Source organism: Mustela lutreola, chromosome 11 (genome assembly GCF_030435805.1).
Source record: "Mustela lutreola isolate mMusLut2 chromosome 11, mMusLut2.pri, whole genome shotgun sequence".
NCBI classification, from domain to species: domain Eukaryota; kingdom Metazoa; phylum Chordata; class Mammalia; order Carnivora; family Mustelidae; genus Mustela; species Mustela lutreola.
Genome location: NC_081300.1, coordinates 68482956 through 68504096, shown reverse-complemented (window position 1 = coordinate 68504096; position 21141 = coordinate 68482956). Strand labels below are relative to the sequence as shown.

The 21141-nt window shown below is 44.1% G+C and overlaps 1 protein-coding gene across 14 annotated transcripts in view; it reads left to right on the top strand.

Moving 5' to 3' along the window:
- The window catches only part of SFI1 (SFI1 centrin binding protein), a 102616-nt gene that overhangs the window by 60003 nt on the left and 21472 nt on the right, over positions 1-21141 (top strand). For all 14 annotated transcript variants that reach the window (XM_059140917.1, XM_059140916.1, XM_059140925.1 and 11 more), the window contains 7 exons: positions 355-511; positions 2501-2662; positions 4408-4478; positions 5931-6023; positions 8787-8884; positions 9937-10003; positions 14174-14304. In XM_059140917.1, the coding sequence (XP_058996900.1) occupies positions 355-511; positions 2501-2662; positions 4408-4478; positions 5931-6023; positions 8787-8884; positions 9937-10003; positions 14174-14304 (779 nt within the window). The remainder of the gene's footprint in view (positions 1-354; positions 512-2500; positions 2663-4407; positions 4479-5930; positions 6024-8786; positions 8885-9936; positions 10004-14173; positions 14305-21141) is intronic.

The following is a 21141-nucleotide window of genomic DNA, read 5'->3' as shown; positions in this document are numbered from 1 at the left end:
GCTTCCTCCCACTTGGAAGGAAAAGGCAGACCCTCCCCTGTCCCAGGTCAGATTTAAGTATATCACCCCTTGGGTTGTCCCTGCCTCTTGTCTACTAGTTGATTTTATTATTCCTCTTTCCCTTGGTGCTCTTTCATTCATTGTTCTTTCATCCATTCTACTTCTGGAAGTAAATGCCCTTCTTAAAAAGCCCTTCACTGCAAATTCCCGTAGATCATGATCCTCCTTGAACATTGCCACGTCGTTTCCAGTTTTAGCTTCTCCAGTGTGTCTCTGTTTCTCTTTTCCCTCACCCATACCTCCCATCTGTTTTCCTGCCTCTTCTCTAATTGTCTCCTTTTCTCTGGTTTTCAGGCTTGGTCACGGTGGTGGGAACAGCTCCTGCAGGTCCAGAAGGAGAGACGGAAAATGGTCTTGGCAGTGAAACACCATCAGCACTGGCAAAAGTGTAAATCCCTGAAGGCCTGGATCAAATACTTGGGGACCCGAAGAGTGAAGAGACAGCGGAGAGGTGAGCAGAAGGTCCCAGGCTCTAGAGACAGAGAGGCATGGCACAATTTCCACTCTTGCGCTGCCAGTGCTGCAAATTTATTTAGAAGAGATATAATCATATTATGCCACAAATTTGGGGTGGGGGGAAGAGATCAAGGAGAAACATACATCATCCTCAATTCACATTTAAGTTATTTCCTTCTGGCCTTCTCTTCCACGCATATTTTTTTCCTTTTTGTTTTGTTTTGTTTTTAAGATTTTATTTATTTACTTATTTATTTATTTGAGAGTAGAGAGGGGGAGGGAGGGAGCAGGGAGCAGGAACCATAGTAAAGGCAGGCTCTCGCTGAGCCGAGAGCCTGACACAGGGCTCCATCCCAGGACCTTGAGATCATGACCTGAGCCAAAAACAGACATGAAACTGACTGAGCCACCCAGGCAGCCCCCCTTTTTTAAAAGATTTTATTTATTACGTATATTTTCTCAATAGGATTTAATCCTCCTATAAGTAGTGTGATTATTATGATTAATATGATACTTAAAACTTTGTATCTTGGGACGCCTGGGTGGCTCAGTTGGTTAAGCAGCTGCCTTCGGCTCAGGTCATGATCCCGGAGTCCTGGGATCGAGTCCCACATCGGGCTCCTTGCCCTCCGCAGGGAGCCTGCTTCTCCCTCTGACTCTGCCTGCCATTCTGTCTGCCTGTGCTCGCTCTCGCTCACTCTCTCTCTGACAAATAAATAAATAAAATCTTTAAAAAAAAAAAAAAAAAAACTTTGTATCTTGATTTTTTCCTCCACAACTAACAATATTTCCTATATTTTTAAGTAGTCTTCATAAATTTTTTTTTATTGTCTGCATTTTGTGGAATGGTCTACCTTAATAAACTATCTGGCCATCCTTCTTTCGACATTTGGATTGTTTCTATGTCTCCCCAGTGATGGTTTATGATGTTGATTTTTTTTTTTTAAGATTTCATTTATTTGTCAGTGAGAGCAAGCACAGCAGAGGGAGAAGCAGACTCCCTGCTGACCAAGGAGCCCAGTGGAACTTAATCCCAGGACCCTGGGATCATGACCTGAACCCAAGGCAGAGGTTTAACCAACTGAGCCATCGAGGCATCCCTGATTTTTTTTTTAACACTATTCTTATAGCTTAGTTTCCCAGTTAGTGTTCATAAGTGATAATACATAGGTCACAATTGTTGGTACTTTTTGTACTTTGGTTTCTGGAGCCCACACAGAAGTGAGTCAAGCAGTGTGCTAGACGCTGGCTGGCTTTCAACTCGGCCTCCCTGCAGAAAACTCCCAGGTTGCCAGGCCAGCACTGTCTCTTGGGAGAGTTTGAATGTGTCTGTCTGACGATAACGGCCAAAGACCCACTTTCTGATTGCCCAAGCCTAGAAGCTGAAGACATTAAACTCTTTAGTGTGATAAGCTGCAGACTAATGTGCCTCTCATTTCAGCATCGAATTCCAATTCCCTCCCACTTCCTGGACTTGAGTTAGTTCATCAGACCATTGGCTAATTAGTGTTAAAAGCAGGGGACCCTGGCAGCCAGGATCAGCCTGGCTGAAAGCTAGCAAACATCTTTGCCAGCATGGTGACCAAGTTGTGTCATTGACCTCACTCCCCAAAGTCCTACCCGAGAGACAAAGAGTAAGAGTCAAAAGTAAGAGTCATTTGAGTCTTTGAAAGAGTCTTTGAAAGCAGCAGGTGCCATTCCAGCTCCTCAGTAGCTAACTAGAAGCCTCAACTCTTTGCTATAACTGATTTTATAGCATCTCCTAAAATAACAGACCTTTTCTTTTGGAAAGAAGAGGTATAAATAACTAAGGGATTCCAAATAGCCCTCCCATGCCTAAACAGACTCTGATTTTAGGATGCTTTGTAAGAACAGCCTTGAATCCCTGCTGTCCGCAGGTAGTAGGGTACAGCTTATCTGAAAGATGCTTCCAACTCATCTCAACCTTGCAGGGTGCAGCACGTGGTGATTTTCTTTGTTGCAGAGATGGCTGAGCGATTCCACCGGGTCACTGTGCTCCAGACACGCTTCTGTGACTGGCAGTGGGCCTGGGAGCGGAAGGAGAGCTTGTACGCCCAGCAAGCCAGGGTGGAGGGGCTGGCCCGGAGGATGGCTCTGAGGCGGGCATTCACTCACTGGAAACACTGTATCCTTTTCATCTGTCCCTTCCCCCAACCCCCAACCTCCTCTACCACCACAGCAGGGCCTCCCCGGAGCTCAGCAGCCTGTAAGACAAAGGGCTGGGGATATGTAGGAAACCATTACTGAACAATAGAAGATGGTCCTGATGTCTATTGATTTCTTTTTAAGATGTTTCTGTTTAACTGGAAGTATACTTACAAAACAGTATGTATAACATACATTACAGTGTAATGAATAGTAATAAAATGAACACCCATATACTTACCACCCAACTTAAAAATTAGAACATTGCTAATACCCTATCTGCTCATCCCTCATTGCATTCCCTTTTCTCCCCTTCAGAGAGGTAATCCCACTGTCCTTAATTTTACATTGTCATTTCGTTACTTTTCTCTACCCACTAGGTGGTCTTTTTTTTTTTTTCAGCTCTAATGTTATGACCATAGGTTCCATTATCTTTTACCACATGCAGACGTTCTGCGTTATCTCTTTAATCCTCAAAATAACCCAGTGGAGTAGATGTCACTATCCCCATTTTACAGATGAAGAAACAGAGATTCAGGGGTTTAAATGATTGTCAAAGTCATGGGTGATCATTGGCTGAGCTGGGAGTTTTGGACCTGGGCCTCTGGCACTAGACTCGTGCTACACTAGGTGCCCAGCTATGCAGATTTGGACCACCCTCAGTGTCCATCCACACGTTATCTGTCCGCAGACTCTTGCTTTGTTTTAGCCTCCTGCCTAAGTTCTGGAATATAGGGAAGCTCAGAGGTGAACAGTAGTTGGTTGTCATTGGGGTAAAGAGACATGAAAACAGGGCTTTATAATGTGGTGCAGAAAGTGCTGTCATAAAGGTCCATATCACGTTCTGTGGGAGCTACTGTGCAGATTCGAGCTTTGTCCTAGAGGGTGACAAGGTCACCTAGCAGAGAAGTTGGGGAGGGTGTTGCAGGTGGAAGGAATGGCATTTACACAGGTAGAGGTGAGGAAAAGACCCAGGGACAGCGAGGGGGGTCTGTCGTGAGTCAAGGGGCGTAGATGGCGGTAGGGCAGCACAGGTGGAGGTAGGCTGGGGCCAGCTTGTAGTGCCCTGCGTACGGTGGTTGGAAGCTTGGGCTTTCTCCTGATGGCACTGGGGAACCCCTGGAGGTGTGTAAGAAGAGAAGTGATGTGGCAGGTTTGTATGTGAGGGGACAGACTGGGTTACAGGGGCAAAGCCAGCTCAGGGGGAGCAGTTACGCAAGGCTCTCGCCAGTCTGTGTGAGGGGCAAGTTGGATGTCATGCGGGGCATTGGGCGCGGGAACAGAAGAGCCCGAGATACCTCAGAGGGGAGCAGATGGACTTGGCAGCCCAGATGGAAGGAGTGGGAGGAGAAGGTTTGAAAATAACTCCAAGGTTTTTACCTGAAACATTGGACTGGGTTGTGGCACCCAACAGAGGCTGCAGGAAGACAGGAATTCTTTAGATGGCATGATTTGGAAATGTTTACTGTAATCTGTGGCAATTTATCTTAACTGTTTTTGCCTGTCATCAAATGGGCATCAGAGGGGAGAAAGGCAAGGCCAACTGTTCGATAAGCAACTCAATTTCCCTTTGCTTCCTCTTCTCTGGGTCATCAGGAGGAGACAGAGGTGGACGGCAGCCCACCTGTTATCCCCCACAGCCAAGACCCTTCTGCTGGGTCCCTAGGATTGCAGTGTGCGGGGGTGGGGACATTTTTGAGATGAGGGGCCTTCACTCCCTGCCAGACATGCTGCTGTGTGCTGAAGAAGCGGCCCAGTGGAAGGTGGCGGAAGAACACAGGAGGCACAGCTTGCTGGTAAGTGTGTGGAAGCTTCCTGAGGCTCTTTTTTTCTTTGCAGAACTGCCAAAATTTGAGTGGTTAATATTTAACAGCACAACTGGCCAAAGTCCTAAGATGTGAAGGTACCATGTTCAAGAAACTGGGGGGAGAAATCACTCTATAAAATGTAAAGTATATGATAAGGAGAATGCAACCTTTTAATAGAAAGCCTGTCTACACAGAGTAGCCATACTTAGCAGCCTTGCTCAGGCCTTCATGTTTGGAGGACCCAGGCACGCACACAGCAGACTGTTCAGGTGTATCTGGTTGTGGGATTAGCTTCACTCATGAAACCCTGTTCTATTCCAAGTGTCCCTGTTTTCATTTTGGATCAGAAAAGTTCATGGATGAGATCAGAAGGTTCTGGAAATAAAAGGGAATCTTGGAGATGATCTAGTCCTGCATTTTTTTTTTTTTTTATCCACATGGTCAGCCTCCTTTTTATTTATCTATTCATTTATTTGGAAGATTTTATGTTTAATTGATCTCTATACCCAACATGGGACTTGAACTCACAACTCTCAGATCAAGGGTCACGTGCTTTACTGACTGAGCCAGCCAGGTCCCCCTTCATTTTTTTTTTTTAAGTAACCTCTACTCCCAACGTGGAGCTTGAACTCATGACCCCCAGGGCGGACTCCCTTTTTAGTGTTGGGAGCCTCTTCTGTAAAATCGATCAAAGTAGATGCTGTGGGTGAAGCATCTACCGCTGCTTTTCCCGACCCTCACCACATGAGGAGGTCTTCAGACACATTCAGGGGCCTTGGGTTCTATAAAGCACAATATGAAAACCTCTGATCGCTTCACTTCTGTCTCAGAGGGCTGGAACCCAAGGCATTGGATAAAAGGCTTTACTTAGGTCACATGCGAGGCAGTGTAGATGGAGCTGGAGCCAGTCCCACACGTCTTGCCACTGCCCCAAACCCCTCTACTCACTCAACACCCCCCTACTCACCACTTCCTTCTCTTCCTTCTATTCTGCTCGTGCAAAACTACATTTGGAATTGCATAAGTGTGCACACTGGACACCCCCACCCCACCGCCAACATGGCTTTAAAAAGAAAGCAAACAAACAAAAAAAACCCCACCATAATCTAAGTCTTTTCCTGAGAGGCAGAGTTGATGTCTTTAACCTTTGTCTGTCGTGTTCTTGTCTGGGCCACGGGGATCTCTCCTGGTCAGAGGCGATGGTGTGTTTGTTCCAGGGCAGTATTGGTGGATAGCCAGGGAGCAGTTCAACAGCTACTTATTAAGTGCCTACTGTATATCAGACTCCCAGGTGAATCCTAAAGCAGAGAAACACTCCGGGATCCGGGAACAGCTGTGAATATCTGTGCCCAGGCCTCTCCCTACTGTACTCGGGTGCTGCTCTTACTGGTACACACGCTGCTGATTTGTAACTGCTTGTGTCCTTCCTTCTATTCACAGCACTTCTGTTTTCGAGCCCTGAAAGACAATGTGACGCATGCCCATCTCCAGCAAATAAGAAAGAACCTTGCTCACCAGCAGCATGACATCATGGTGAGGGTCATCTGTGTGGAGGAAGCTCTTGTTCCTTATCTTCTCTTTTAACCTTTGTGCCTTGAGATTTGCCCAAACCTTTCATAACCCAAAACCTTAGTGTCCATTTTCTCTGGCTACCCCTACCAGCTGGTAGAGGAGCCCTTGGTTTTTCCTAGTTTAATCCGTTTTTTAATCTGTTTGCTAAGAAACTTGATAGTTGACTCAGGGGTCAGGGACTGTGGATTCCAACCCTGACCTGGGGAGTACACTTTGAGTTTTGCATTCCAGGTGGCTTTGGTTGTATTTGCACTGTAAGTCTCTTGTCTTCAGTGATTGGTTTACCTGAGAGCAACAAACATTCTATCTCTACTTATAGATCATGTTTTTGGGTGTAGGAGGATTTTTGTTTTGTTTTGTTTTGTTTTTCATTATGAAAATGTTCGAACGTATGGAAAAATTTAAGAATAGTAGAATAAACACCTTATACTTACCATCGCAATTCAAATATTAGCCAATTGTTAATATTTACTACTTTTTCTTTTTTTTTTCTGAATCATTTCAAAGTAAGTAATAGACATTGTGACACATTATGCCTAAACATCTCAGCCTGCATTGTCCAAAAATCACATTTTCCTTCATAACCACGGTATCGTTACCATCCCTAACAAAATGAACAGTGATTCCCTAATCTTATCCAGTACCCAGCCCATATCCAAATTTTCACAGTTGCTCCTGAAATGTTCCGGGGTTTTTTTGTTTGTTTTTTTGTTTTAAAGATTTTATTTTTTTAATTATTTTTTAAAGATTTTTATTTATTTATTTGACAGAGAGAGATCACAAGTAGGCAGAGAGGCAGGCAGAGAGAGAGGAAGGGAAGCAGGCTCCCCGCTGAGCAGAGAGCCCGATGCGGGACTTGATCCCAGGACCCCGAGTTCATGACCTGAGCCGAAGGCAGCGGCTTAACCCACTGAGGCACCCAGGCGCCCAGATTTTATTTATTTGACAGAGATTACAAGTAGGCAGAGAGAGAGGGGGAAGCAGTCTCCCCGCTGAGCAGAGAGCCCAACGCAGGGCTCTATCCCAGGACCCTGGGATCATGACCTGAGCTGAAGGCAGAGGCTTTAACCCACTGAGCCACTCAGGCGCCCCAAAATGTTCCATTTTAAACCAGGACTCAACCAAAGGCTGATTACTTACTGTATCTGGTTATGTCTTATGAGGCTCTTAATAATAGTGTCCCCTCTCCACTTCTTTTGTTTAATATGTTTATTCTTTAATTGTGGTAAAATACACATAACAATTTATCATCTTAACCATCGTTGAGAGAACAGTTTCGTGACACAAAGTGCATGCACATTGTGCAATCCTCACCACCATCCATCTCCAGAACCTGTTTCATCTTGCAAAACTGTAACTCTGTCCCCATTAAACAATAACTTCCCATTCTCCTCCTCTCCCCTGCCCCCAGCAGCTGGCGGCCACCTTTCTTCTTTCTGTCTCTGTGAACCTGACCACTTTAGGGATCTCATATTTACATGCCCTTTTGTGCCTGGCTTATTCCACTTATTGTAATGTATACTTTTTTTTTCAGTGACACTGATTTTTGGAAAAGGAAGGCCAGCTATTTGGCGTTATACAATATTCCATATTCTCAGTTTATCTGTTTCCATTTGATGTCATTTGATTTTTCCTTTTTTAAATGTCATTCCTATAAATTAGAAGTTTGATCTAAGGGCTTGATTAGATTGAAGTTAAGCACTTTTTTTGGCAAGACTACATCAGGAGCAGTCAGAGGTGATAAGATCAGTTTTAACTTCTAAAATGGCATCGTTGGGGCGCCTGGGTGGCTCAGTCGTTGGGCGTCTGTCTTCGGCTCAGGTTGTGATCCCAGGGTCCTGCGATCGAGCCCCACATCAGGCTTCTTGCTCCTTGGGGGGCCTGCTTCTCCCTCTCCCACTCCCCCTGCTTGTGTTCCCTCTCTTGCTATGTCTCTCTCTGTCAAATGAATAAATAACATCTTTAAAAAATAAAAATAAAATGGCATTGTCAGGGTGCCTGAGTGGCTCAATGGGTTAAAGCCTCTGCCTTTGGCTCGGGTCATGATCCCAGGGTCCTGGGATCGAGCCCTGCGTCGGGCTCTCTGCCCAGCATGGAGCCTGCTTCGCCTCCTCTCTCTGCTTGCCTCTCTGCCTACTTGTGATCTCTCTCGCTGTGTGTCAAATGAATAAATAAAATCTTAAAAAAAAAAATTTAAAAGGGGCGCCTGGGTGACTAAGTGGGTTAAGGCCTCTGCCTTCGGTTCGGGTCATGGTCTCAGGGTCCTGGGATCGAGCTCCGCATCAGGCTCTCTGCTCAGCGGCGAGTCTGCTTCCCCCCTCTCTCTGCCTGCCTCTCTGACTACTTGTGCTCTCTCTCTGTGTCAAATAAATAAATAAAATATTTACAAAAAAAAAAAAAAAGTAAAAAATTAAAAAATAAACAAACTGGCATTGTCTTCTCTGAGGCCCAGATGAGGAATAGCTTCAGCGTCTTGATTCTGATTTCCGTAGACAGGGAAATTCATTTTTTTGCCTTTTATGTTGGCCTAGAATAGCTCTGTATAACTTAGCCACAATTATTTTGTAAGCCTGTTATATGTCGGCTACTCCAAATTGAGGTATAATTCCTCCTCTGTGGGAGCTGATGGTCTCTCGGGGCAAGGATTTGCTAATAGGTTAGGAGAGATCATTTCACCTTTTGCCTTAATAATTAAACTTCCATTTCTTTTCTGTCTTGCTTCAGCTGCTGCACAGATTCTGGAACCTCTGGCAGTCTCGGATTGAACAGAGGGAAGAGAGAGCGCAGCTTCCCTCACTGTGTGCTGCCCAGGACTACTGCAGGTAGGGGCTTGGGCCTTCTCCTTGTGCTCTCCAGGGACTGACTGACTGTTCTCTTGGAGAGAGCACTTACCCTTCCTTGCAGTGATGGCCAGCTTCAGAAAGGCCCTGCTATAAATCAGTGGTTCCTAAGCTTGTGTTTCCCTTTTGGCTCATTAGATGAGAGGTAGAATAGAGATGTTTGTACTGGTTCTTGGTCACCATAGTTCGGAATATGTGCCAGCTAGCTCCCTGCCTCAATCCTGCATGCTTTAGTGACATTCACATCTTAGAATTCAAGCACTGATAGTGTTAAAAAGCAGGCTCAGGCAAGTGTCTTATTCTGGAAGAGTGGAGAGTGTCCCAAATTTTAAATAAAAGCACCACATGTCTATAAGGAAAACTCAGTGTATAGGAAGGTAGGTATAAAGTGAAATATAAAAGTTGCTTGGATCCCTCCCTCTGATCCCTTAGTCTTACTCTTCAGAGGTAACTACTCTTCACTTTCTCCCTGCGGGAAATATTCAATATACCCTCCCTGCAGCCAATAAGCCAATCAATTGAATTCACATAGAGGTCCCGTTTTGGAACATTTTTTTAATAAGTCGGTGAGAATCTCAATATTTAACTATATTTGGAGTTACTAGGGTCAGTCATTATTTTAAATCCTGGTTTACAGAATTGAAGGCAGTTCTCACCCTGGGTATCAGTTTGGTGGAAGGAGCCTGTCACAGACCCAGGTGGTCCCAACACAGGCCCCAGAAAGTTCATGATAGGGGATTTCGTACGTATTACCTAGGTTCCAGAGACACTGTGCTTGGTGGTATAATTAAGTTTATAAGAAAATTGTCAAAATTTGGGGGCAAGCCGTAGTCCGAAACCAGTGGCTGACAGATGTTGTGTCGAATGATAGGTTCTTTTTTCCCCTGTCCTAGAATGAAACTGACAGGTTGCCTTCAATGCTGAAGATGTAACTACACCCAGATATTTTGGCCTTAAAAAACAAACAACATTTTTAAAACCCAAACCTGGACATGAAGTAGGCAGTATGTGTTATGTTATGTGTTTTATTTCAGAATAACATTGCTACGCAAGTGTATCAAATCATGGTCACAGTATATTCAGAAGAGGCGATATAAGCAGGTATGGAGTAAGTTCATAGTGAGTAACTCCACAGGCTTACATTGTCGGACTCATTTACTTTGGAAAGATTCTTGGAAAAGACCTTTGCTAAGAGGTCTTGGTGCTGCTGTGAAAACCTCAAAGATATTTCCCCCAATTCCTTCTAGTGATACTGGAAAGTCTGCGTCAGCCCCCCACCTTCACGTGCTGTGAATACACAGCCGTTCCATTCACATCGTTACTCATTTACTCTATTAGTTAGCCAGCCTTTAGGAAATACTGGGGAAAGTGTAGAACATAGTGCCGCATTCTCAGTGCTGAACCGTGTGAGGCAGGTACCCATAGCAGGCGGGAGGACATGGGGATCAGGCTCACGAGTTAGGAAAGGCAGATTGAGGAAGGATGCAGTTCCATTTTTCAGAAAAGCTTTATTTAAGTAATGTCTACATCTGACATGGGGCTCCAGCTCAGAACCCTGAGATCAGGAGTCACATCCTGTTCTGACTGAGCCAGCCAGGAGCCCTGGCTTCAGTTCCGTTCACTGAGTAGCGCCTGGGTGGCTCAGTAGGTTAAGCATCTGTCTTTGGCTCACGTCGTGATCCTAGGGCCCTGGGCTCGAGCCCCGTATCTAGCTCCCTGCTCCGCAGCGAGTCTGCTTCTCCCTCTGCCTGCGGCTCCCCTTGCTTGTGCTCTTTCTCTCTCTGACAAATAAAAAAATAAAGAAAAGAAGGAAAGACTCACTGAGCAGCCGCTGTGCCTCAGACACTGTGCTAAGCACTGGGGCTTAGCTGTGACGAAAGCAGAAAAAATTCCTCCTCCCACAGGCCTTATAATTTAGCCCCAGGATGGCAGTTAAGTGCAATATTGCAGGCCAGCTCAAATGATGGCCGCAGCTGTCTAGAGTGCTGAACTGAGAAGGGTTTGGAAGCCACCTTTAGGCTTGGGGGCATTTGTGTTCAACTGGTAGTGTCTGCACGGGCCTTTCAGGGGTTAGCGTGCTGCCTGGGCCTGGTTTTGGCCCTCCTTGTTGAAACAGGGAAACAAAAGCCAAACTCCTGCCTCCCCCACCCCCACCTCCATCTGTCGCTAGAATCTAACATGAGAATCTAAAGAATTTGACTGTTTACTCATAGTGTTGAGAGAGAATCTGAATTTTCTAGTAAGGTGTATAAAATCCTGTGGGAGCCGGCCTCTGGTTAATTTCTGTACCCTTTCCTGTTACCTACTTCTTCGTTCCTTCACAGCTGTGCTCTGGCCAGTTAAGCTGCCAGTCCTTCCCTGAATGTGCTTCTCACTGTACATGCAGTCTTCTGTCCCTCTGAACCTTTTGGCTCTGGTGTTACCCCATCCCCCGGCCCCCTGTGTGGCTTTGTCAGTGTATTCTGTGCCTAGGTGTTTCCCAGCCCCTCTCCCTGCCAGTCTGTGAGCTACTTGAGGGTAGACCCTGTCTCTCTCTTCTCCTTAGCACTGTGTGGACAAAGGGTAGGTGCCACTAATATTTACATGAGTGAATGAACGAACGAGTGAACAGCCAGATAAACTGCCATGGGTTGCTACAGAGTTTTTCTGAAGGATCATCTCTGTTCTCGGCATCTGGGCCATGCCAGCCCAGGGCATGGTTTGCCTTCCACACTTGGAAAATGGTTAGAATTGCTGCATTCTTTGACATTCCTTTGGATGATGTGACTCTTTCTGAAAGGACGTTGCCACTTGGTTTCTTAAACCCATTTAATGTAAGCTCAACAGAAGGTAGAGACCATTTAGAAAAGGAAACTGAGTGCCAGGGTTGAAAGATTGTGTTTATTCAAGATGGAAAAGAAGCAGAGTCTCTTATTTTCCCCCTAGAAAAAGAGCCCCTGACCCTGGGGCCCAGCAGTGGTGGAAGGTCAAAGGTCAGTGTTCTTATCTCTCCACACTGCTTTTGCATGGCCTGCGTCATATAGAAGGTCTGAAAAATAGTAAGAGCCCTGCTTAGTTCTGGGGTTTTTTTGGTTTTTTGTTTTTTTCCCAGATCTTTTGCTAACCATCTGACTGTCATCTAAGGAGATGACATCAGAGAACACCAAGTTCGTTAAAGAGAACATCAGTTCTTTCTATTTCAGGAAAAGATAAAGATATTTTTTATTGTGGGTTTCTTTCTTTTTAAAAAGTAATACGTAGAGAATGGCAAAACGTTTGCCAGTTATTGAAGCTGAATGTTAAGTTCATGGGGATTCGTTATACTGTTGCTTCTACTTTCGTTTACATTTGAAAATGTAAATGCCCAAAAGCAATATATAGACATTGTAATTTGAGATGTGTAGGAAGAGATAAAAGAAAAAAATTAAAACACCCGTAATCTTAAATTACATTTGGTGAGTAAATTTGGTATCTTTTTCCCTCCATGTGCGTGGGAGTATGTATACCATATGTTCACACACACACATATGCTTACTGTTCAGTTGTCTGTTGCCATGAAAAAAAATCACCCCGAACTCAGTAGCTTAAAACAATAACTGTGTTATTATACTTATGGGTTCTGGGGTACCTGGGTGGCTCAGGGGGTTAAAGCCTCTGCCTTTGGCTCAGGTCATGATCCCAGGGTCCTGGGATCCAGCCCCATATCAGGCTCTTTGCTCAGCAGGGAGCCTGCTTCCCCCTCTCTCTCTCCCTGCCTCTCTGCCGACTTGTGATTGGTGTCTGTCAAATAAATAAAATCTTAAAAAAAAAAATAAACAAAAACAGATGACCCTTTATACTTATGGGTTCTGCAGGTCAGAAATTAAAACAAGACATCACAATAATGGCTGGTCTTTGCTCCATGATTATTGGGGCCTCAGCTGGGAAGATTCTAATGGCAGGAGGTTAGCATTCTCTAGAAGTTTCTTCACTCACATGGCTGGTTCCTGGACTGGAATAACTCGCGAAGACTGGGCACATCTGGGACTGTTAACCAGAGAACCTACATTGGGCCTCTCCAAGAGGCTTGGATTGCCTTTGAGCATAGTGGCCTCAGGGGAGTCAGACTTCCTGTGTTGCTGCTCACTCCAAAAGTGTCTCAGTGAACAACACAGAGCTGTATGGCCCTTTATGACCCAGTAGCTCATATGGTCACTTTCACCATTCTCTACTGGTCAAAGCAATCACTGTCCCGCCCAGATTCAAGGGGAGGGGACTTCTCAGGGAAGGAGGAAATCCAAAGAATTTGAGGTCCTATTTTAAAAAGCACCGCCGTATATATATGCTTTTATCCCCACAAAGTTTTGGATCATGGAGGCATGTATATATTTTTATGTCAGTTGTCTATCTTCCTGCTGATAAATAGTAAAATAGTAGTAGCCTTTCGTAATTACAGTAAAATCAAAAGATATATTACAGCATGGGAAGAATGTTGATAATACACATGACAAAGGATTCATAAATTTCTTAAGATTCAAAAAGCCCATGTATGTCACTGAGTCAAACACTAGCAGTCAGAGAGTGAAACAGGCAGTGGGTATGAACACTTAGTACATAGGACAAAACATTTAGACTTATCCACGTATATACACATGTGTATACAGACACACAAGTAGGTAGAGATACTTAAACTTTTTAGAATAAAAATTTCTTACCCGTCATATTTCATTTTTCACCTATCATGTAGATTTTAATTTTCTCAGTTTAGTGTAGAAAGCAACCCTCCCTCTAGAATGTGACCCTGAAAGGTCTTTTTTTTTTTAAGATTTTATTTATTTATTTGACAGATCGCAAGTAAGCAGAGATGCAGGCGGGGGTGGGGGGAAGCAGGCTCCTCACTGAGCAGAAAGCCTAATGTGGGGCTCGATCCCAGGACCCTGCAATCATGACCTGAGCCGAAGGCAGAGGCTTAACCCACTGAGCCACCCAGGGCCACCACCCTCCCCTCTGCATTTTTTTTTTTTTTTTAATAATGTAAAATAGGGCACCTGGGTGGCTCAGTGGGTTAAGCCGCTGCCTTTGGCTTGGGTCGTGATCTCAGGGTCCTGGGACTGAGGCCCGCATCGGGCTTTCTGCTCGGCAGGGAGCCTGCTTCCCTCTCTCTCTCTCTCTCTCTCTCTCTCTGCCTGCCTCTCTGTCTACTTGTGATCTCTCTCTGTCAAATAAATGAATAAAATCTTTTAAAAATAAAATAAAATAATAAAATAAATAGATAATGTAAAGTACAAATAAAGGTCATTCTGTTCACTGTAGTGGCTGCGGTCCAGAGCAGACAGTCACTTCCAGCAGAGAGCCCTTCCTGCAGCCTTCCACGCATGGAGAAGATTCTGGCGTTGGCACCATCAGGAAAGTGTTCTCAATGCGAGAGCAGCACGCTTTCACAGGTATGCAGTGCCTCTCCTGTCTGGGCAGGCTTCTCAGGCTCTGCTCCCCACACGGCCATTGGTGGTGGTGTTCAGCCTCCCAGCCTCCCAGGCCCTGGTTCTTCCTGGTTTGTCAATTATGTGGGCTCATTGATTTCATCTAGCAGGAAAAGCCAGCCAGTATTTCCCCTGGGAAAGCTTTTGCTCAACTTTATTGCAAATGCTTTCAGAACAGCCTGAGTTCTATGCCCCTGTCCTCAGTGCAAGCCAGTGTGAGTTCTGTGAATGCTACCCGTTAGCTTTCTGGATCAGAGCGTGGTTGGACCTTGCATTGCCCTGGCAGGCATTCTTGAGTGTGATTTCCCTGAAATTCTTGCTTCCTGTCCTGCTAGACCTGGCTTTTTGAAGTCTTGAAATATAGTTGTCAACAAAATTAAGATGGGCAAGGAGCAGAGCTACGTCTTTTTAGCTCCCACAGAACCAAACTTGCCCATAGCAGGTCCTTGCTGCGTGTTGGCAGAAAGCAACAAAGAAATTATTCATCGCCGACTGTATGTCTGCCCCTGTGGTGGGCATGCTGTGATGGGAGACGGGAAACAAATACATAAGCTCATTCGCCTGTGACGTCAGCAACTTCATTAATAATTTCCTTCTCATAGCAGTCCCGAGAAAACAGGCTCAAGATGACTAATGACTCCCCCATGTAAAGCAACCAGTAAGTGGCAGAGCCAGAGTTTACATTCAGATCTCCTTGACACCAGGGACTTTCTCCTAGATGAAAAGGAAGATATTTTTGATGACTCCGTAGGAACTTTGAATCTTTGTGAGGAAGTAAAACTGATACACAAGAAACAATTGAAGGACACTTCCAGAGAAGAGATCCGCATGTCCTCACTTAGGGCAGCCCTGAGTTCTTCTAGAGCTGCTGAGGAAAGTCCCTGGAGGAAGGCATGCTGTGAGCCCGGGGATGAGGACGGACGGCAGGAGGGGGCAGGATGAGCAGGGCCAGGCTGAGGGCCTGAGCCTATAGAAAAGATAACAGATAAATGTTTGAGCAGGTGCACGTAACTAGTAAAGTGATGGTTTTGGAGATTGCCTGAGGAGAGTTCCCATCAATTTCGGACAGAGACGAGAGGGAGGGACGCGGGAGGAACGCTGAGAGAAGTTGCAGTGGTCCTGACTTCGAAAGAGTGTGAAAGCTAATCTGAGGGGATCAGCCAGAACTCTGAGAGTCCTTCACCCCAAATCCAAGGAGAAGCATTTACGGGGTAGCGGTGGGGAATTGGAGGCTGGCAAGGGGATAGAATTTACCTCTTCCCCTTCTGCAAAGACAGTGCCTTCACCTTTACCTACTTTCTGAACTGAGGTCTGGTTTAAGATTCCATTGGAAAGGGGCGCCTGGGTGGCTCAGTGGGTTGGGCCGCTGCCTTCGGCTCGGGTCATGATCTCAGGGTCCTGGGTCATGATCTCAGGGTCCTGGGATCGAGTCCCGCATCGGGCTCTCTGCTCAGCAGGGAGCCTGCTTCCTCCTCTCTCTCTCTGCCTGCCTCTCTGCCTGCTTGTGATCTCTCTCTGTCAAATGAATAAATAAAATCTTAAAAAAAAAAAAAAAAGATTCCATTGGAAAAATGGCTTTACTACTTAATACACACGCACTCCTTCATTTCTTCTGCAAAGTCATGATTGACTCTGTTACTTCTTTTGTATTTTGGCATGGCATAGGGATGGTTGAGGGTTCTCCTAACAGACTCAATCTCAGAACACAAACTGAGGGTTGCTGGAGGGGAAGGGAGGGGTGGGTAGGAGGGAGAGGGTGGCTGGGTGATGGCCATTGGGGAGGGTATGTGCTATGGTGAGAGCTGTGAATTGTGTAAGACTGATGAATCACAGACCTGTATCCCTGAAACAAATAATGTATTATATGTTAAAAAAATATCGAGGGCTCTTTCAAAATAGCCAAGAGGAGTTTCCAAAAGGATTTTTGTTGGAGACCATTCTTGAGACAAAAGGTTGGTGGGTGGGATACCTGGGTGGCTCAGGGGTTGAGCCTCTGCCTTCGGCTCAGGTCATGATCTCGGGGTCCTGGGATCGAGCCCCACATTGGGCTCCCTGCTCAGTGGGGAGCCTGCTCCCCCCTTCTCTGCCTGCCTCTCTGCCTACTTGTGATCTCTGTCAAATAAATAAATAAAATATTAAAAAAAAAAAGGGGGGGGAATGGTGGGTGAATTGGAGACAGGGTGTAGCCAGGAAGTTTGAGGGAGAACCAGAGCCTGATCTGGATTTGGCCTGATGTAGATTTTATCTTGTTTTGGTTGAGTTGGCTCTTTTTAGAAGACTGAAGTTTTTTAGGTTCCTGCCTTTAGCTCTTGAGGGAGCAAAGTGATGGGGAACCTGGCTTGGAAGCTGGAGAGCCCTGAGTTCAGACCCTTGCTCCACTGCTTGCTGGCTCCCTAACCCTGTGCAGGCCACTGGGTCTGTCTGAGCCTGTTTCCTCAGATGTAAAATGGAGATGGGTTGATATAATAGTCGTGTTTCATAAGGTTGTCATGAAAAGTGAAATAATGCCTGTGGAATACAAGCAGAATGGCAGTACAGAATATCAGCCTTCCCTGCCAATCCCTAGTGATATGTGACTTTTTTTTTTTTAAAGATTTTATTTATTTATTTGACAGAGATCACAAGTAGGCAGAGAGGCAGGCAGAGAGAGAGAGAGAGAGAGAGAGGGAAGCAGGCTTCCTGCGGAGCAGGGAGCCCAATGCGGGGCTCGATCCCAGGACCCTGAGATCATGACCCGAGCTGAAGGCAGCAGCCCAAACCACTGAGCCACCCAGGCGCCCCGTGATTTGTGACTCTTACAGTAAATGAATATTCATAGGTTCGGTTTGGAGTTTAGCAAATCAGAGTTCCCCCAAAATATATATGTTCTATCTTTCCATAATTCTTAGGGTATTTGTTTAATATTTTAGGAATATGGACAGAATTTGTAGTGAGGTCTCATGAATTATTACTAAAAATGGTAGTTTCTTAACCTACCAGTGGTCTTTTAGTATGCTGATTTGTCTTTTTTTTTTTTTTTTTTAATTGAGCTTAAGTTCATAGTGAAAGGCACAGATGTTAAGTAAAGAGTTTGGTGAGTTTTCACAAATTGTATACCTGGATAATCAACAGCCGAGTCAAGGTCTAGAACATTTCCATCACCCCAGAAAGTTCCCTCGTGCCCCCTTCCAGTCTATTTGCACCTCCCCCCATCCACCACCATAGGTAACACTGCTTTGATTACTGTCATCCCAGGTTAATTTTGCCTGTTTTTGAACTTTAAGTGATGGGATCATACAGTAGGTGTTCTGTTGTGTCTGGCTTCTTCTGAAGTTCAACATAATGTTTTTGAGATTGACCCTTGTTGCTTGGTAGGAGTTCAGTCTTCGCTGAGTGGTATTGGATGAATATAAGGCAATATTTTCACCCCTTTTAACATGGGTTGTTTCCAGTTTGAGGCCATTATGAGTAAATCTGCTATGAACATTTAAGCGGGTTATGTTTTCATTTCTCTTGGGTGGATACCTAAAAGCGGACTCTGGCTCTCAGGTGGGGACATGCTTCCTCTTACAGGGGGTCACATCATTTTACACCCACCAGCAGATAGAATGCTGGTTGTTCCACCTCCTCATTAACATCTGGTTTTGACTTTTTTAAAATTATTTTTATTTTTATTAACATATGATGTATTATTTTCTCCAGGATACAGTTTTATTAATCATCAGTCTTACACAGTTCACAGCACTCACCATAGCACATACCCTCCTCAATGTCCACAACCCAGCCACCCTCTCCCTACCCCACCCCCAGCAACCCTCAGTTTGTTTTGTGAGATTAAGAGTCTCTTATGGTTGTTGTTGTTGTTGTTGTTTTAGATTTTATTTATTTATTTGACACAGAAAGAGAGCACAAGTAGGCAGAGCAGCAGGAAGAGAGAAAAAGGGGGAAGCAGGCTCCCTGCTGAGCAGAGAACCTGATGTGGGGCTTGATCCCAAGACCCTGAGATCATGACCTGAGGGGAAGGCAGAGGCTTAACCCACTGAGCCACCCAGGTGCCCCGAGTCTCTTAAGGTTTTTGACCATCTTTTTTTATTATTATTATTATTTTTTATTATTTTTTTAAAGATTTTATTTATTTATTTGACAGACAGAGATCACAAGTGGGCAGAGAGGCAGGCAGGCAGAGAGAGAGGAGGAAGCAAGCTCCCTGCAGAGCAGAGAGCCTGATATGGGGCTCGATCCTAGGGATCATGACCTGAGCTGAAGGCAGAGGCTTTAACCCACTGAGCCACCCAGGAGCCCCTTTGACCATCTTTTTAACCGAGCCATTCTAGTGGACGTGGAGTTCCATCTCATTTCCCTGCTGACTAATAATATGGAGCATTTTTTTAAAATTTTTTATTTTTTATAAACATATATTTTTATCCCCAGGGGTACAGGTCTGTGAGTCGCCAGGTTTACACACTTCACAGCACTCACCAAAGCACAAACCTTCCCCAATGTCCATAACCCCACCCCCCTTCTCCCAACCCCCCTCCCCCCCAGCAACCCTAAGGCCAATCAGCCAGGATCAAAATCCTGTAGTTGGCAGTACCAAGTCAGATTGATTGCCTTGAAGGAAGGAATTCCAGAGGAATTCTGGAATGGTGCTGTTCCTGAGGGAAAGGAATTTGTAGGGTTTGAATCCTATGAAAGGATTCTGAAGGGGGGAAAGAGAAACAGGGATTGGTTTTGGATTGCTTGCTGTTTCTGAGGCAAAGGTAGGAGGGATAAGTGGGGTTCACTAGGGAGTACAGTTATGTGTATCCTCAGGAATAAGTGAAAACAGCAAAGCTTGTCTGGGGCATCGTGGTAAAGAAGCAGTAACCACTCCGAAGAGGCCCTTGTGGCATTTTACAGCTGCTGCCTGGCCTTTGAAGAAACCATGTTTCCTTGTAGCTGGCTTTATCAGTGTCTGTCCTGATCTGACTAATGGTTAGGCAGCTTTTCCTCTTTTCTGAGTGAAATCAGTCTGAGCTAATTTTCTTTCTTTGAATTCCAGACAGAGTTTGACTGATTCAGCCTTTACCATGTGCTTATTGACCATTTGTATATCTTCTTTTGTGAAGTGTCTATTCAGTTCTTTCCCCTGCCTTTTAAAAAATTTGGGCTTTGTGTCTTTTTAAAAAATTATTGATTTTTCAAAGTTCTTTATATATTCTTTGTTGGATATATGTATTGAAAATATTTTCTTCCAGGGTCACCTGGGTGGCTCAGTGAGTTAAGCCTCTGACGCTTGGTTTTGGCTCAGATCATCATCTCAGGGTCCTGAGATCAAGTCCAGTGTTGTGCTCTGAGCTCAGCGGGGAGTCTGCTTGAGATTCTCTCTTCCTCCCCAACTTCCCCTCCCCATGTTAGCATGCTCTTTCTGTCTCTCTCTCTCAAATAATAAATCTTTAAAAAAAGAAAAAAGAAGAACATTTTCTTTTGGTAATGTGGCTTACATTTTTATTTTCTCACAGTATTTTTTTCATTGAGAGCAATATATTTAACACACACACACATATATATATATATGGGAATGATCACAGGGTGGGGATCTATATATTAGCTAATATATATATTGAAATAAATTAACGGTATTTTTTGTTGAGCAGAAATGTTTAATTTTGTTACAGTCCAGTTCATCAAATTTTTTTCTAATCATAAAAGATCAGTGATTTGGGGGTTTTCCCTAAAAAATATTTGCCTACAGCCAGGATCTTGAAAGATATTTTCCAAAATTTTCTTTGGAAGCTTTATATTAAGTTTTACCATTTACATTTAGGTCTGTGATCATCCTGAATTTTTTCCATATATGGTATGAGGTAAGAGTCAAGGATTTTTTTTTCTGTTTTTCAGATTTTTCCAGCACTGTTTGTTGAAAAGACTTTTCATCCCCCCATTGAGTTCCCTTGGCACCTTTACTGAAAATCAGTTGTCCTTATAAGTTTGTATCTATGTTTGGACTTTCTCTTCTGTTTCATTTATCTGTTTGTTTATCCTTAGCCATTATTATACTCTCCTGATTTTTGTATCTTGATAGCAAGTTTTGAAATCGGTTCTTCAACTTTATTCCTCCTGGAATTTTCTTTTATTTGTTTGGGATTGCACTTAATCTGTATAGACATTTAGGGGAGATCGGACATCTCAAACTTACTGAGTCTTCAGTAAGTGTAAGTGAACATACACTTCTCCATTTATGCAGTTTTTCTTCAGTTTTTCTCAGTGTTTTATAACTTTGCATAGAAGTTTTGTATATATATTGTTCAATTTATTCCTAAAGACCTTTTTTTTAATATTCTTGTGAATAGAATTATTTTTTAAATCCATTCACTGTTTGTCCTAGTATATAGAAATACAGCTGAAACTTTTTGTTCTGTGACCTTTCTAAATTTACTTAATGGTTTGAGTCTTTTTTTTAATTACATAGTTTTCTGCATAAATAATCCTGTTATATGCAAATAAGGACAACTTACTTTATCCTTTCCAGTCTGTAGGCTTTTATTTCTGTCTTCATTAGCTAGCATCTCTAATGAAGTATTGAATAGAGGTAATGAGAGGATACATACTTGTCTTTTTTCCAATCTTAGGGGGAAAACAAAAGCAGTCAGTATTTCACATTATTTTTGTAGATACCCTTTATCAGATTGAGAATATTGCCCTCTATTCATAGTTTATTGAGAATTTTTATTATGAAGGTGGTTAAATTTTGCCAGATGCTTTTTCTGCATTTATTAAGATGATCATATGTTTTCCTGATTTCACGTATTAGATCAGCCCTATATTTCTGAGACAAACCCC